General features: G+C 37.4%; 1 protein-coding gene across 1 annotated transcript; it reads left to right on the top strand.

The window, feature by feature from the left end:
* Positions 1–182: 182 nt before the first annotated feature.
* EXO1 (exonuclease 1) lies at positions 183–9,437 on the top strand. Its single transcript, XM_053473112.1, has 13 exons — positions 183–241; positions 1,204–1,374; positions 2,033–2,152; positions 2,574–2,697; positions 3,444–3,581; positions 3,962–4,174; positions 4,763–4,950; positions 5,442–5,538; positions 5,753–5,945; positions 6,874–7,126; positions 7,397–7,856; positions 8,328–8,411; positions 8,701–9,437. Exons 2-13 carry the CDS (start codon positions 1,214–1,216, stop codon positions 8,884–8,886), a joined length of 2,217 nt encoding a protein of 738 aa, XP_053329087.1. The 5' UTR covers positions 183–241; positions 1,204–1,213; the 3' UTR covers positions 8,887–9,437.
* Positions 9,438–18,312: the final 8,875 nt, after the last annotated feature.

The raw sequence follows: 18,312 nt of genomic DNA, 5'->3' as shown, positions 1-18,312 counted from the left end.
ACATTCCAACATGTACCAGAAGCCGTCTGCGATTAATAATATTGCCAGGATTCAGTTAGCGACTCATTCTGAGGCAGGAACACATTTTTACCTTTTCAGAAATGGCGTCCGCGGCTTCGCGCGTCACCAGTGTTGTGTCTGCGTCACGGAGAGAAAGCGCGCCTTCGTTGAAATTACTGTAGGACGAGGATGCGTGTGTGGCTGTCGCTAAGTTGGATTTAGGGGTTTCGTTGACGTACAGGTGAGCGTGTAACAGTACGGGTAATACATGCTTACCGAGGGCAACTCGTTTTAAGGATGCGCCGTAGCTTTGGGGCGTTTGTCATTGGTGAAAGTTGCATTTAAAGTCGTAGAGCCGGGTGACTTCCACTAGTGTCATTGAATGTGTATATAGACTCGTGTCGTTAAAGTTGTTAATGTTTTTCCTCACGTAAAGCTGTGTATGAGGGTCGGTTCTCTAGGAGACTTAGTGAAGCAAATAGTCCATGGAATTTGTTGTGAGTGAATATTAGTTCATTATAACGGTATTCCCTGTCTCCATGGCCGAGGGTTTATCTTCTGAGTTAGGCAACTGAGAGCGGAACCATATCCATGACTGGATAATGTAATATAAGTATAGAGCATTGGGTCACTCAGCCCTAGACTATGGCATTATTATAAAAGGAGTATATAGCCTTTATAGTCAAACATTGCTATATAGATAAATATAATATATGAGTACTATGAGATGGGGCCCTCTTCGCTAGAGAGCTGTGCTTCAAGACGAAGGTCCAAACCCGGTGAGCTTCTGCTGCGGGAAGAGCTTGGCGGGCCCTGTAACGTAATGTTAAAGCTGTGAGATTAAATTATACATTATACATGGCTGGCTCAGCCCTTCTTGCTGAATGCATTTGCTGGTTTTGGCCGTTTGTAGCCAATTGCGAAGTGGGGGAGTAAAAACACAGCTCACCTGACAACACTCCCCTTAGTGAATAAACCCCGTAGAGTTGCATGATAGAGATGTATACAGCTGGTTGTTTATCCATGTTGCTGTGTATACAGGACGATTCTGCATAAATATCCCGTTGGCTTCCGTGATTTACGACACTTTACTTTTTTTTTACCACTTTCAGGCAGACTCAGCAATGCCTGACACTCAGCAATGTATATTTATAATATTTAAATCTGAGAGCTATGTAATATTCCTTACTTTTTTTTTTGCAGTTGCTGAATCATGGGGATTCAAGGGTTGCTGCAGTTCCTTAAAGATGCTTCGGAGCCGGTCCATGTGAATAAGTATAAGGGGCAGACTGTGGCTGTGGACACTTACTGTTGGCTTCATAAAGGAGCTTTTGCTTGTGCTGAAAAATTGGCAAAAGGAGAGCCAACAGACCAGTAAGTACCCTGCTACCCTGTTATGGGCACCTTTGCTGGCTGAGGATTATGAGAATAGTAGTGACACTGCTGATGGCCGCACTTGCAAAGGACTTAACGACCGTCCTGTGAAAGGTCCTGGTCAGTCTCGACACCTCCTTTATCAGGGTGGCATTTAGCATAGAATAAGACCTATTTGGCCTGTTTTTACCTGTTGTAAAGACTCGGACCTTAATCAGTCGTTGGTCTCGTCTTTGATTTAGGAGCCGTATGTCTATCCCATGTGTGTTTAAATTTCCCCACTGTATTAACCTTTACCAGTTCTGCTTGGAGTCTGGCCCACTTATCAACCACCCTCTTGATAATGTAAAACTTCCTTACGTTATATATAAGCCTAGTACACACCAAAGGGGATTTGAGCGTTGACATCTCGGGAGATGATACAACGTCTAATCACACTTATTATGCTAGAGCAGGGAAGTCACTCAAAATATTCAGACTTCCAAGGGACTTTAACTTTACCGTACTACACGTTTAATGGAAACTTTTGAAACGTTTTACCTTTTTCTCATTTTTTAAGTGCTTTTTTGCTTGTGTGAGTTGTGTGTTTTGTTATATAGTCAGTTTGCTGGACCCTCTGTTGGAAACAATTGTATATAATAGTTTTCTCTCTTTGTAGGTATGTTGCTTATTGCATGAAATTTGTTCATATGCTCCTGACTAATGGAGTGAAGCCCATCCTTGTGTTTGATGGATGCACTTTACCTTCAAAGAAAGATGTTGAGAAGGCAAGACGAGAGTAAGTATTGTGGAATAACTGCAAACGTACAATCTGACAGCAGATAAGAACCATTTGTCACATTTTTGCTGCTTTAAAAATACCCCAATCTTACTCTTGCCGTATATTCAGGATAGCCTAATATTTGTTGTACATGATTAGATTCACTCTGTGTGCTTGTCCTAAAGTAATACAGTTTTTTGCGTGTGTGAAGATGATACACAAGCGCTAATAAAATATCGGTAAGATGCATAAACCACGCGCTTGCAGGGCTTGAACCTGAGCATTATTTTTTAAGGTGGGGGTTGGTTCGGCATTTGCTGAAGTTGCATTTTGTGTTGTGGATATCTTTGTCCAGCCCTCAACATATATGTGTACGTGGAACCCCTATGATACGAGTGTCTGTTTGCTGCACGCATGCATATATAAACTTTTCTTGCAGGAAGCGCCAAGCCAATTTGCAGAAGGGGAAACAGCTGCTGAGAGAAGGCAAATTGTCAGAAGCCAGAGATTGTTTTTCACGGTCCATTAACGTAACCTCTGCGATGGCACATGATGTAATTAAAGTATGTCTTAGCTCTTCATATAAATACATATTTATACAAACAAATATTATTATTATTGCTTTACGTAGCGGCATCGTACTCCTCTGCGCTGTACAGTGGGTAACCAGGACATAACTAGTAGATAACATAACAATTTGACTTATAGAAACGGGTAAGGAGAGCCCTGCTAAAAGAGCTTATAGTCTACAGGGAAGATATACCACATTTTTGCCTTTCATCACAGAAGACCGTATATGTAAAAGTACTGTCCCTATAGAAAAATACATAGGAATTGATATTAATACATTTGATTAACGTACATGCTTTCAGAATCTCATATCTCACAGGTTGCTGATAAGTGTACGCCATTGTTAATTATGGACCTGTGACTAGCAAGATCTGTGTGATCAAAGTTGTCACTGGTTGGTTGCACTTGAAATAACAAAGAGGGAAGATGTCACACTTTTGACACGAAAAGGTTGGAAGCTTTAGATAGATTTATCTTGAAACAGTACACGCAGAGTAGTTGTTTACTAGAGTCTGCATCACAAGATGTATTTGGTTTGTGGAAAAGCACGTCATTAGGGGTTAGGTTATGTGTTGGGTTTACTTTGAGAGATGTCATCTTCATGATTCTCAGTGAAGTAAGGAAATTGTTTGCTGCAAAATGTCCTCATTATTGAACAATACATTCTAAGCCAATATCTGCGTTTGTTAAACCATAATGCTATTGAATGAAGTAACTTTTTAATTTTTTTTTTGTGTAGGCTGCTCGGGCTGAAGGGGTAGATTGTATTGTTGCTCCATACGAAGCAGATTCCCAGCTGGCATACTTGAATAAAAATGGTTTTGCACAGGCAATTATTACAGAAGATTCTGACCTACTGGCTTTTGGTTGCAAAAAGGTGATAACATAGATTTGAGATTTGTGGCTTTTGGACCAAGGTGCTCTTTATTTAGCCTTTTTTTATGCTAGTCCTACTCTTTTATAGATGTGACATAAATCACTAGATTTATTTTCCAAATGATTGCTAAGCACCTATGAAAATCTTGCTATGACATTTGCTGTAGCAATTTAACTTGCCTAATACTATATATTCCTTAAACATTGCAATTTCTTCACAGTACATGAGTTTCATTTATGTGACCCTGAATATTTTCACAATTTTAAGGTCAGATCAATGATGTAATTCTTTGGACTTTAATTATCATTGAACATCTTGAAATTCAGTAATTCTGCTTTATATGAGCGACGGAGTTGACAGCAAAAGTTCACGTTTTCCAGGTTATTTTGAAAATGGATAAACACGGAAATGGGCTAGAAATTGACCAAGCGCGGCTGGGAATGTGTAAGCAGCTCGGTGGCGTGTTCACAGAGGAGAAATTCCGTTACATGTGCATTCTCTCAGGCTGTGATTATCATCCATCTATTCATGGCATCGGTTTGGGCAAAGCATGTAAACTTCTCAAAGTTGCAAACAACCCAGATATTATAAAGGTAACCATTTATTAGCATGTAACCAACACTTATGATGGCCAATGCCATCAATTTCTTTATTTTTCTTCTAAATGTAGTTTTGAACTGCGTTACTAGGGTGCACAATTCGTAGGTGGTTTTGCAACTTATTGCAGTTCTGATAGCTACCAACATTTGCTTGGACAAAGGACTTTTCACCATCATGGTTTTAAAATCATACTGTCGTGACTTTTGCACAAGGGTGGTTTGGCTTGCAGTAGAGACAGTTCTGTGTGTCGTGTTTTTATTAGTAGGTTTTCCATTAATCAGCATTTTAGTTCAGTTTTTGACACCCCCAGCATGCTTTTCCAAAAACCCGTTCCCTAACTACTGTGCATCGAAGTCCCATGTCATTAGTGGAATAAATGGGCAAAAAAATGAAAAGTAAAGATTTTAATGTATGCAAGTGACTTCACATTTTATTTTGTGCAAACTTTGAATAGTTTTCATTGAGGCAGGTGGCTTGTCTTTTTGTACTGATGTATAGATAACATGCACTAAAATGCTTTTGATGTATATCTGCACTTCAGTGTTGTATGGGCGTCATCTATGCAGTGTTTCTAATTGTAGGTCATACAGAAAATGGGACAGTACTTGAAGACCAACATAACCATTCCTGACGATTACATTGAAGGATTTATTCGTGCTAACAATACGTTCCTCTACCAGCTGGTGTTTGACCCTCTGAAAAGAAAGCTGGTTCCCCTAAATCCATACGTCGATGATGTTAGGCCTGAAGAACTGACTTACGCGGGACCGTATCCTTTTGATTTTTTCTGACCCATTTGCAAAAGAAACATAAAAACGTAGAGGGACCACGCAGCTATCATGCGTTAAAGTGCATAGATAGAGTACCCCTTAAATCTTGATTCCATCTGAACAAGAGAGCCACAAGATCCCAAAAGCTAATATAACTAAGTTTTCTTTTGTGCTGGCCCAATTATAAAGGTACTGCTTTCGACTAAAGCCTCCATGCTCTTTGGCACTAATATAGCTATATCCATCAATCTTTAGTCTATTATTTTGTTACTAATGTCTGTGGACAACCTGCGTTTTAGTTTAAGATGGCAGAGGACTTGGGTTTTGGAAGAAGACCTTGGATTTGAAGGAATCCTATTATCGGCCCCATACAGTCCCTATATATATATATATATCATTTTATTTTTTTTAACCCGACTATAAGCATCCAGTTCACTCTTGTGTTTTAAATAAATGCCCTTGTTTACTTATTTTCCTTAATATGACATAGAAACATGGGTGATCACATTGCTTTTCAAATTTCCCTGGGAAACATTGACATAAATACCATGGAAAAAATTGATGACTACAATCCCGATGACCGCCAGGTAAATGAGTTATTAATGTTAGTAACAGTACATTGATGTGAAATTTGCTTTACACACACCTGTAAATATTGACCTTCAATGTACTAGATATTTCTTGTGTAGGATATCGTGTGTTCTGCCAGTTTTACTATCGTTCTCTGTCCACTATTAAGCTTACCTAAGTGAAACATCAAATTGAAAGCAGAACTAATGTCCCTCTTGATTCTTGTTTTAGCGTTCTAAACAGCGAAGTCAAACTTGGAATAGCAAAGGATCTGCTCAAATGTTACATTCAAACAGCATCTGGCAAAAAAACTACACGTCTCCAACAATTCTGCCAGACGAGGGGAAGAAAACGGAGGAAAAAAGTGCACCTAGGGGGTTAATCCTTCCGAGCAATAAGAAAACTGTGAAAAGGCCTCATGATGGTAATTTACTCCTGATACGGTTTTAATGACAGTAAATTAACACTTGCTGGTTGTATTATGCTTATATAGAAGAGCTGAAAGTTTGAGAAGTGATTTCATCATTGTGCCAAATGATGGAAAATGTGAAAAAATCAGATTTTATCAAATAGGAATGTCCTGTAGGAAACGTAACCTGTTTTGAGGACAAAGGGACATGAGCATTGCTGGTGAACACATACATTACACACAGTAGTGCCACTGTGCTTTATTTTTAAGCAAATTGGCACTAAATAATGTACATTATATATAATACCATATAATATATGCCCACACTCCATCAGTAAATGCTAGTGCTTGTCACTCACACGATTGGCTGGCTCCATGTTCAGTTGTAGAAATGTATCCCAGCGTTTGATATGTCTGCTTATTTACAAAATAGTTAGTTACAAGCACCTAGCATACGGTATAACGTGACTTCACATGTATAACAAAGGGCAATTCTTTAAGCCTTTCATTTTAGAGACCCTCTATTGCCTGACAGCGTCATGAACAAATAATCCGTATTAAAGTACTTTTGGAGTGCTTTAATATACATAATTTATACCTGCCTACATTCTATGTAGATCGTTTAACTTTTAGTGGAGTCTGCAGCTCCAGAGTCGCTGAACACCCTCCTTTTGTCAGTAAGTTATGAGAAAGTACTTACATTTAAATCCCCATCTGTGCAGAAGGGGGTCAGCAACTTTAACAGTGAAAAAACAGCAGATTAAGAGATTTGTAGAACCTGCTTAGCCTCACATTTGCAAACGCATCTATAAGCATGTTTCTGTACAACTATGTTGTGCAGGAAAATGATTCCCAGAGAAACAGGTAATCGTATAACAAAATGCTTAACTATACAGTCACAAGGGAGATAACTGTTTTCCACTCTTTTGTTTTTTCCTTTAAGGCGACGGGACTGATGCTGACCTTCTCAGCCAGTATTCTTTTTCAAAAAACAAAAAAGCAAAGCAAGAGCCGGAGGATAACTTAACGCAACTTAAGGATTCCAGCCCAACAAAAACTCTGCAGCCGTTGGAGGATTGTTCTAATAATACAGAGCCAAGTCCGCGGCCTAAGATCCGAAATAATAAATTTGCTACCTTTTTCCAGAGAAGAAATGAGGAATGTGGAGCGGTAACTGCCACAGGAACTCGTAGTAGGTATGTGATTATTGTGTCCAGTAGGGTTAGGCTCTGCATGTTCCCATTAATAACAAAATAAGTGGTTGTTTTTCTTGTTAAAACTTCAGCCGATCCAGACTGAATTTATTATTCCGTTTGTATACATGGACAAGTGATGCAATTTGATAAGCACTGTTAAGTTCTTTGTCTTATACTTTCTGTGTATGACTTTTTGATGTAATTTTTATTTGACATGTTTTAATTCCGTGGGCAGATATAATTTTTTTTTTTTTTTTTATCTTAAATTAGATTTTTTTGCAAACCTGAAGACCTATCGAGTTCATCATTGATTGAGGAGGGGAAGCAACCTGCGGGGTGTGAGACTATAAATGGTATTGATAACCTACTAGAAATAAACCACAAGGAGGACGCTATAAAGGAAGAACAGTCTGTGTCTCCGGTGTCTGGGGATCTTGGATTAAAAACGGTACAGGTCTCGCCTCTTCCCACCCCAGGAGGATGCTTCAGCTGGCCTGGCACTTTGTCCTCCGGAGGCTCAAGGACTGTCGCTCTCCCTTCATCCTTGCTGTCACTTAGGAAGTTTCAGAGAGTCAAACCAGATTTAGAATCTGATACTGTGAATGTTAGGACTGGCTTACTCAATGCATTAACCGAAGATGTCGACAAGCAGGACGGTACAGAAATTACTTCAAGCCCTTCAGAAACCGACAAGGCCTCAATCCCAGAAAATGGAGATTCAAGCTCTGAAGTAAGAATGATCTTTTGGGATAGCATATATTTTTTTCTTGTCACCTTGAGCACAAAATAATTGTACTGGCTATTAAGATAGGGGCAGTTCGCAAACCAGTTGCCTTGGTCAGTTTGTTAAAGGGCAAATGTGATATTTCAGAATGTCATTGATTCTTAATTATTGACCCTTAATATAAAAAATGACTAATTTTTTAAAGTTTGGTTCGTCAGTAAAGCTAAGCAATCTCTGGTTATGGAGGCTCGTGCAGGTGGCTGACAATTCAATGATGACTACTGTTTTAAATATCTGTGTATAATTATACACATCTTTATACACATTTTTATATACATTTTGTTCAAATGTTGTATACCCTTCTTAGTCAGTTTGTCTCTGCTGTTGTGGGTTACATTACATGTAGAGTTTTAATTAAATGTAACATATTGTCTATAAGCCAATTTTTCTTTAATTTGTATTTTTTTTTTATTATAGGAGCTGGACAATTCATTGGAGTCTCCTTCCCAGAAAACCTCACCTGCGTTTCCCAGGAAGACGATTGTAACCTCTAAGAGCAAGGTAGCCACAGCAATATTCTGCTGTAGAACTTGAAATGGTTTGAAATTTAATAGAGAGGTTTAGACTTACACAAAGATTACTACAATGTTTAGCTTTTAGATATAAACACAGTGGGAATTTAATCTTTCGAAAGCTTACAGAGGGTTCTAATTAGACTTACAGGTCCTGCTTGCGTAGGCTCAAAACATGTTCTTCTACAAAGAAGTTACAGCATTCTATAAATTACTATGGCGATTATTCCACTTGAGCGCAAAAGAGGATAATACCAACTCATGTGTTTATCTTCCAGGTTCCTGGACTCGTTAAACCAAAGTCTTCATTTTCTGGTCAGGGGAAAAAAATCAAACCAACTGGACCTGCTAAAGTTAGTGGTTTGAGTCGAGGTCACGCAAAAGCTGCACGAAATACTGAAAACAAGCCTGGACTACAAGCAACTATTAATGACCTGTGGAAGAACTTTAGCTTCAAGAAGTAAGCTCTTCCAGAGAATGGTGTTGCTGATAGACTAGTGTTATCGTTCTTTCGGAGAGGAGACGAGAATATGAGGCTGCTGCTTCACTTTATTGAAGTTTCATAGTTCTCTATTTAGCTGAGCGTGTTTGAATGTGATCTGTCATGAACACAATATACCGGAATGTATTAAGGGGAGCTGAGAGGCTCAAATTACCTCCTATTAGCTTCGCGTTTAAAGGCTTTATCATGGAAGATCCACCACTACGATAAAGTCAATGTGTATTAAAGACACTGGTGGGTTATGTGTTCAAAGAATAACTCAATTTCTCTGCAGTGTGATACATTTTTAACTTAACTGACCTTTTAGATATAAAGTGTAACCTTTTTAATAGATTTTTCAAATACTTGAAATATAAGGTTATTCAGAATCTACTGTACTCCAAAAATAGGATGCAACACCAGCGTATGAATGTGCAATATGCTGTATGCAATGGGGTGTTGGTGTGTAATCTGTTACCGTATTGTATGTATGTAAGATAATATGAACTAATACATTTTTTTACATCAATCTGTATGCAGTAAATGTCTTTTAATTACTTTTGTTTTAGGAAACTTTTTGTTGGAAAGCACATTTTATGTATATTTATGTTGGTACTGTATATTAAAACACTCGCAATTAAGCTCAGTTCTAAGCCAAGATCTGGGTGTATAACTTTAATAAACTGGTAAATGGTGCTCACGTAAACTTATAGGCTGTGTAATGCATACTGCAAATATTTGCGTGCGTGAATGTGATGTGCCTTGTGCTAGGCCCCTATCCTTCTATTTTAAGAAGAAGGCAACTGTTACGTTTTATAGCAATTTTCCAAACGGGATTGAATGCTGGGATATGTATATATCAAGTGTTTCTAATGTGTTATTTGGGGCGGTTTCTGAATGAACTGCTTCGTATTCACGTATGTATGGATTAACCGAGTGTAGGATCGCTTTTTGTTCATGTCACTACAGCAGGAGTAATTGTACATATTGAACTGTTGGACAAAGTCATGGCCTGCAGTTGTATCTTGCTTTAAAAGAAAAAATAAATGTGTATATAACACTGGCTCCTAAATTATTTTTGTACTACACTCCACTTAACATTGGACAAGTACTGTTTTTTGGTAACATGTCCAGGCAATCTTTTATTGTACTGCCTCATGAAGCCTTACTCCACCATCATCAACCTTTTATTGTTAATTTTATGTCACACCTTTTGGAATGTAACTTTATTTTTGTGTTTTCTTTTCTGTGTATATTTGTATATATCCTTGTAAATATAGCTATATGCCTGATACCTTATATACTTAGTAATAAACTTTCATATTTTGGTATGCTTTTTTTGTTTTAAGAAACAACTTTTGTATGTGACTTTTTTTCAATAAATGTAAAACTGTAGCTGTGACGTTTGTTTTCATAGCATGTTTTATATTTAAGATGTCCAGATCATTGTCTTGAATATATCTTTCTAAGATTGATCATTCTTCAAACCTGGATGCTTGAAATCAATGGGACTGGTTTCTGCACATGCAAACGTTAGGCACCCTCCTCAAGTGTGTCAAGTGTAAATCATGTGCTAGGAGATATTTGGCCAAATACATGTCCTGCACAGCATATAGCTGAGGTGAAGGGGGCAGGAGCAGACTCTCCCCATGCGTTTGCAAGGGGGCAGCCCAAAATACTAGATATTATATATTTTATAAATATGATTTACAGTAAGCAGTATCTTTAAACTCAATGTCTCCTAGAATTATAAAATTATCATTCTACTGTAGGAATAGGGGAATGGAAAAAGTTTGTAATTTGATGTAAAAACAGGAAAAAATTAACAAAAACACCAATGCAATGTGCAAAAAGTGTTGCAATTTTATTAAATACAAAAGCAACAGTGAGGTTCACAGATTATTGAAGAGGAACATAAAATAATTATTTTCTAACAAATTAAAAAGAAATTGCCACTTTAATACCAAATAAATTTAAATCTTATAATCTCTATAGGTCCATTAACATTTTCCGCAAGAAATATGTCTCTGTTCGGTATCAATGATCTGGTTTGTGATTGAAGAATTTAGCAGAACTGAGGAATGGTTTCCATCTTGTGTTTACTTCCACAAATTCGTTATGTAAAGTTCACTGGAACATTTCCCCTTCCTTACCCCATAGGTGAGTTGTATTGAGTTTGTCTCAAGTTCAAGTGCTGGGTTAGCAAGTTTTTGTGAAAAAAAAAAACATTTTGATTTTCGAAGGAGCAGAGGTTTACCCAAGAGTGCTCACTCGCTCGGATTCCTCAATATACATGGCTTGCTCTCTTGGGGCACTCCATGTACATATGAAACTCCTCACCACAGAGGTTGCAGGCGATCTTTTTAGGACAGTGTTTGGTCTTGTGTCCGATATCTGTGCAGTTCCTGCATTTAAAATGTTCACATTCATGCCATAGATCGGTGAGTTGGCTGCAGATGTTTGGTTGGTCGGGGTAGAATATGATGCCCGTGTTTGTACCTAAGAAGAACCTATGTGGTAGGTGCTGCAATCCGTCACTGGATGATGGGTCTTGTCTCAGATCCACCACCACAGACCAAGTACCTGTCCAGAAGCCGTACATGTTCAGGATCTTGGTTGGCTCTCCCACCACTCTGCAGAGCCTGCTCAGGAAGGTGGCGATATCTTTGGCAGGAATATGTGGGTTCCTCATTCCAACCGTAATCTGCCTCTCTCTGCTTGGAATGGTAGACTTTCTCTGTAAACAAGCTTTAGCAGACTTGCATCTTCTTGCTCCAGGCATCTTGTGATATCTCTTAGAGATCTTTCAGTAGATATTGCAGAGTTGTCTACAGCTTATAGCTCAGAGTCAACTGTTGTACTTTATCCACTTCTGCTTATTTTATGGTCCTGCTGTAAGGGGTGTCACCCCGCAATCTCATTGGCTAGAGGTTCTTGTTTTGCATACAAATTGAAAAATCGTTTTTTGGGTGGGACAGGAAAAGTCTTTACAGAATTCTAAATTGAATTACAATTAGTATATTTACATATGAATCTGTAATTTAAATAAACCCTTTGTCTTTACATAATGAGAACTAGTAAACCACAACAAAACCTGATGACAAATATATTATGTGTTACATGGTGTGAAAATACAAAAACATAAGATTAGTTTTGTAATATGAATGAAATATACTGAATACATTACATCTATTGAAAGCCATTGTTGGATGTAAAATTTTTGAGTGAGACATGGAAATTTTTTTTGGAATCGGTAATTGAATTACAATGAACATATCGGAGTCTTTAGTTAAAGCCGGTACCATTTATTGGACCAACGTAAAACAAAATATGAATTTATTTCGTGAACATACAACATGAAAAGAAGGAGACAGTTGTAGACTTGTGTAGTCAGATTCACACTAACTTTATTTTTATTTTCTCCAATTTGGTGTCTTTGTACAAACAAACAAAACTGAATGGAAAAACCTCTAAAATGTCTTTAAGTTTTCATCCATTTGTCTGTTATAGCTGAGTCGTCTCTCTCACACATATTTTCTGGGACAGTTGCCAGTTAATTACAAGACATTACTTTTTCTGGGGTCAGACAGGCTTAAACAAAGTATTAGCATTTTAGCAGTATTCCCAGAAAATGTGGTTTTGGTTCAAAGTGGATAGAAGTGCTAAGCCTTCAGGAGTCTAATAAATCTAATAGGTGCTGCTTTTCAAGTATTAGCAAATGCAAACCCCCAGGAAAGAATCAAGAGGTTACATCCAGCAAAATAAAATAAAAGTCTATGGTATAACCATTGCAATGCCACGGATATCAACAGTTACCTCAACTACCTCATTTCACTCTAAAACTAAACATGTATTATTATATTATTATAATAATATTATCTGATGTAACCCAGTGCAGTCATTCTGTCTAATAACCTTGCAGCTGGGTTGTCATGGATATTGACCTTTCCTTCCAGCACCCGGTCACTTGTCTCCTGTGAGCCAATCAGTATCTCTTTGGGAGATATGTCAGTCTTCCTGAGCTAGGGAAATGTTTCTCAGCCTATCAGAGGAGAGGATCTAGGAAGAAACTTCTGGAAGAGCAGAGCTAAGCAGGGGAGTGAAGAAGGAAGAGAGACAGACTGCCCTTCCTGTAAGCAGGCCTGAAGTAAGCCTGCTGCCTTTAGTGTGTGTACTGCTGACATCCAAGCACTGAAGTACAAGTGTGCAGAGAATACAGCATGGTGCTGTATGCTTCCTGAGTGAGAGTGAGAGACTGCAAGTACCCAGAGCGTCCAAGTCCTGCATCCTGTACCAGTGAGGTGAAAGCAGAGCTGCAGACAGACATCTGTGTGGGAAGACAGTTATTACTCTCAGCCAGGAGGTTAAAGGGGCAGCATCCCAGAGCTGCCTGAAGACACTAAGGAGAGGTACTTCACTAACATATATCAACATATATATCCTTGTCTCCCCGGGTAGCGCTACCTGCATCAAGGGCCCCAACAGTGCACCAACACAGGGACATCTGGGTGAGAAGAACATCTACAGTTGGGGTGGGGGAGCGGGTGTTGGCAGTTATCTGTGTTATATATATTTTCAGGACTGTGCGCCCACTTCTAGAACTGAACTGCACAGGCACAGCAGCTGAGTCCTTATATTATAATACCTGTTTATTTCAATATATTCTATAAATAATTTGCATTTCAGTTGTGTGTTATTTTCTTGTGTGAAAGGGGCCATTTCTCAGTGGGTGGGTTCCCCTACTCAACATAGTACAAATCAATGAGTGGAGGCACTGTGTAAAGAAAGAAGATGTCCCGATCTCCCAGCAATTGCAGAGGCTCAGGTTTCCTGTCACCAGCGTCACTGAAATATGTAACTACCAGCCTGACAGAGGAGCAAGGTAAAAAAAAAGGGTTACACTTATGTTATTATATTATATATAAACATTATATAACATAGAGGTGCAAGGATGAGATAAAGATAGATAAAAATATCAGGGGTTTAGTGGACCTCAAGATACTTCTGCTTTTAGGCTTTTCCACATTTCCACCACCCTCTCAGTAAAGTTATTTGTGCAAAACTCCGATAATGAGGAGGATTCTTGAGGAATCAATCAAAATCGAATGGCAAAACCTCAAAAATGTATTTAAGCTTTGTTCCTTTGTTTGCCTTGTCTAATAGAGTCATCTCTCCCTCTCACACATTTTATTTTATGGGAGGTTCACCAGGTAATTACACTAACTTTATGTTTCACTTTTTTCCAATTTTGCGTGTTCATACAAATCTCATACAACATGGAGTGTCCCAGATGAAGCAAACAAACATGAATGGCAAAACCTCTCCCTCACACATATTTTCTGGGACAGTTAATTAGGCTTAAACAAAGTATTAGCATTTTAGCAGTATTCCCAGAAAATGTGGTTTGGGTTCGAAGTAGATACAAGTGCTAAGCATTCAGGAGTCCAACAAATCTAATAGATGCTGCTTTTCAAGTATTAGCAAATGCAAACCTCCAGGAAAGAATCAAGAGGTTACATCCAGCAAAAGAAAAAAGTTAATTACAAGACATTACTTTTTCTGGGGTCAGACAGGCTTAAACAAAGTATTAGCATTATAGCAGTATTCCCAGAAAATGTGGTTTTGGTTCAAAGTGGATAGAAGTGCTAAGCATTCAGGAGTCCAACAAATCTAATAGGTGCTGCTTTTCAAGTATTAGCAAATGCAAACCCCCAGGAAACAATCAAGAGGTTACAGCCAACAAAATAAAATAAAAGTCTATGGTATAACCATCGCAATGCCACGGATATCAACACTGACAAAAACTACCTCATTTCACTCTAAAACTAAACGTTTAATAATAATAATATTAAAAAGACCTCACTGGTGTCATAGGGTTACTTCATTAACACACTTGAAAATAAGTTTTTTGGAATTGAAATATATCTAAATATTCAGCCCCAGGAGACAAATATTCAACCAAGACGTTAGTTTTATATAACAGTGTGAATTTCTATAATCTCATCCCGTTCACACTCTTTATGTTATGTTTCTTGGCTGCACTAATCCCATCTGTACTACAAATTCACACTTCCTATGGATTATCAATTTATGTTAATCCCCTGCACTATTGTCTACTTCTGTTCATGGCCCCGAAACTGCAATTTCAATCTAACTATTTATTCCAACAGATTGAGAAGAACAAAATAAGGATAAACATATTATATGTTATATGGTTCAGAATACCAGATATTATATATATTATAAATATGATTTACAGTAAGCAGTATCTTTAAACTCAAATAATGTCTCTTGAATTATAAAATTATTCTCATTCTACTTTGGGAATAGGGGAATGAAAAAGGTAATAAATTGTGATTTGATGTAAAAACAGGAAAAAAAATCAACAAAAACACCAATGCAATGTACAAAAAGTGTTGCAATTTTATTAAATACAAAAGCAACAGTGAGATTCACAGATTATTGAGCGGGAACATAAAATAAATATTTCCTAACAAATTAAAAAGAAATTGCCACTTTAATACAAAACAAATTTAAATCTTATAATCTCTATAGGTCCAGTAACATTTTCCACAAAAAAAGATGTCTCTGTTCGGTATCAATGATCTGGTTTGTATCCAGAGGAGAGTTTGTGATTGAGGAATTTAGCAGAACTGAGGAATGGTTTCCATCTTGTGAGTGTTTACTTCCGCAAATTTGTTTTGTAAACTTCACTGGAACATTTCCCCTTCCTTACCCCATAGGTGAGTTTTATTGAGTTCTTCTCAAGTAAAAGTGCTGGGTAAGCAAGTTTTTGTGCAAAGAAACCTTTTATCTTTTCGATAACTCACTCACTCAGATTCCTCAATATACATGTCTTCCTCTCTTGGGGCACTCCATGTACGTATGAAACTCCTCACCACAGAGGTTGCAGGCGATCTTTTTAGGACAGTGTTTGGTTTTGTGTCCGATATCTGTGCAGTTCCTGCATTTAAAATGTTCACATTCATGCCATAGATCGGTGAGTTGGCTGCAGATTTTTGGTTGGTCGGGGTAGAATATGATGCCCGTGTTTGTACCTAAGAAGAACCTATGTGGTAGGTGCTGCAATCCATCACTGGAAAGTGGGTTTTGTCTCAGATCCACAGCCACAGACCAAGTACCTGTCCAGAAGCCGTACATGTTCAGGATCTTGGTTGGCTCTCCCACCACTCTGCAGAGCCTGCTCAGGAAGGTGGCGATATCTTTGGCAGGAATATGTGGGTTCCTCATTCCAACCGTAATCTGCCTCTCTCTGCTTGGAATAGAAGACTTTCTCTGTAAACAAGCTTTAGCAGACTTGCACCTTCTTGCTCCAGGCATCTTGTGATATCTCTTAGAGATCTTTCAGTAGATATTGCAGAGTTGTCTACAGCTTATAGCTCAGAGTCAACTGTTGTACTTTATCCACTTCTGCTTATTTTATAGTCCTGCTGTAAGGGGTGTCACCCTGCAATCTCATTGGCTAGAGGTTCTTGTTTTGCATACAAATTGAAAATCGTTTTTTGGGTGGGACAGGAAAAGTCTTTAGAGAATTCTAAATTGAATTACAATTAGTATATTTACATATGAAACTGCAATTTAAATTAACCCTTTCTCTCAACATAATGAGAACTAGTAAACCACAACAAAACCTGATGACAAATATATTATGTGTTACATGGTGTGAAAATAATCATAATTTATACAAAAACATTAGTTTTGTAATATGAATGCAATATACTGAATACATTACATCTATTGAAAGCCATTGTTTGTATGTAAAATTTTTGAGTGGAACATGGAATTTCTTTTGGAATCGGTAATTGAATTACAACGAACATATCGGAGTCTTTAGTTGAAGCCGGTACCTTTTATTGGACCAACGTAAAACAAAATATGAAGTTATATAAGCTTTAGTGAACATACAACATGAAAAGAAGGAGACAGTGGTAGATTTGTACATTCTGATTCATACTAACTCTATTTTTAAGATGTTTTAACAATTTTGTTTGTTTGTAGAAAACTCTGATAACGAGGAGGGTCCCTGAGGAATCAAACTAAATCGAATGGCAAAACCTCAAAAATGTCTTTACGTTTTGTTCCTTGGTTTGTTTGCTATAGTAATCATCTCTCCCCCTCACACATTTTATGGGAAGGTTACCAGATAACTACAAGATGTTACTTTTTGTGTAGTAGACTTGTGTACTCAGATTCACACTAACTTTATTTTTATTTTCTCCAACGTGGTGTGTTTGTACAAATCTCCTATAATGTGGAGTGTCCTACGAGAAACAAACAAAAATGAATGGAAAAAACTCTAAAATTTCTAAGTTTTCATCAGTTTGCCTTTTATAGCTGAGCCGTCTCTCTCACACATATTTTCTGGGACAGTTGCCAGTTTATTACAAGACATTACTTTTTCTGGGGTCAGACAGGCTTAATCAAAGTATTATCATTTTAGCAGTATTCCCAGAAAATGTGGTTTTGGTTCAAAGTGGATAGAAGTGCTAAGCCTTCAGGAGTCCAACAAATCTAACAGGTGCTGCTTTTCAAGTATTTGCAAATGCAAACCCCCAGGGAACAATCAAGAGGTTACAACCAACAAAATAAAATAAAAGTCTATGGTATAACCATCGCAATGCCACGGATATCAATACTGAAAACAAACTACCTCATTTTACTCTAAAACTAAACGTTTAATAATAATAAAATTAAAAATACCTCACTGGTGTCATAGGGTTACTTCATTAACACACTTGAAAATAACATTTTGAAATTGAAATATATCTACATCTTCAGCCCCAGGAGACAAATATTCAACCAAGACCTTAGTTTTATATAACAGTGTGAATTTCTATAATCACATCCCGTTCACACTCTTTCTCTAGTTTTATGTTTCTTGGCTGCACTAATCCCATCTGTACTAAGGGTTCACACTTCCTATGGATTATCAATTTATGGTAATTCCCTGCACTATTGTCTACTTCTGTTCATGGCTCCGAAACTGCAATTTCAATCTAACTATTTATTCCAACAGATTGAGAAGAACAAAATAAGGATAAACATATTATATGTTATATGGTTCAAAATACTAGATATTATATATTTTATAAATGTGATTTACAGTAAGCAGTATCTTTAAACTCAAATAATATCTCTTGAATTATAAAATTATTCTCATTTTACTTTAGGAAAAGGGGAATGAAAAAAGTAATAAATTGTGATTTGATGTAAAAACAGGAAAAAAAATCAACAAAAACACCAATGCAATGTACAAAAAGTGTTGCAATTTTATTAAATACAAAAGCAACAGTGAGATTCACAGATTATTGAAGGGGAACATAAAATAAATATTTTCTAACAAATTAAAAAGAAATTGCCACTTTAATACCAAACAAATTTAAATCTT

Source organism: Spea bombifrons, chromosome 8 (assembly GCF_027358695.1).
Source record: "Spea bombifrons isolate aSpeBom1 chromosome 8, aSpeBom1.2.pri, whole genome shotgun sequence".
NCBI classification, from domain to species: domain Eukaryota; kingdom Metazoa; phylum Chordata; class Amphibia; order Anura; family Pelobatidae; genus Spea; species Spea bombifrons.
The sequence above is the reverse complement of the archived record's forward strand: the minus strand, read 5'-3'. Positions and strand labels throughout refer to the sequence as shown.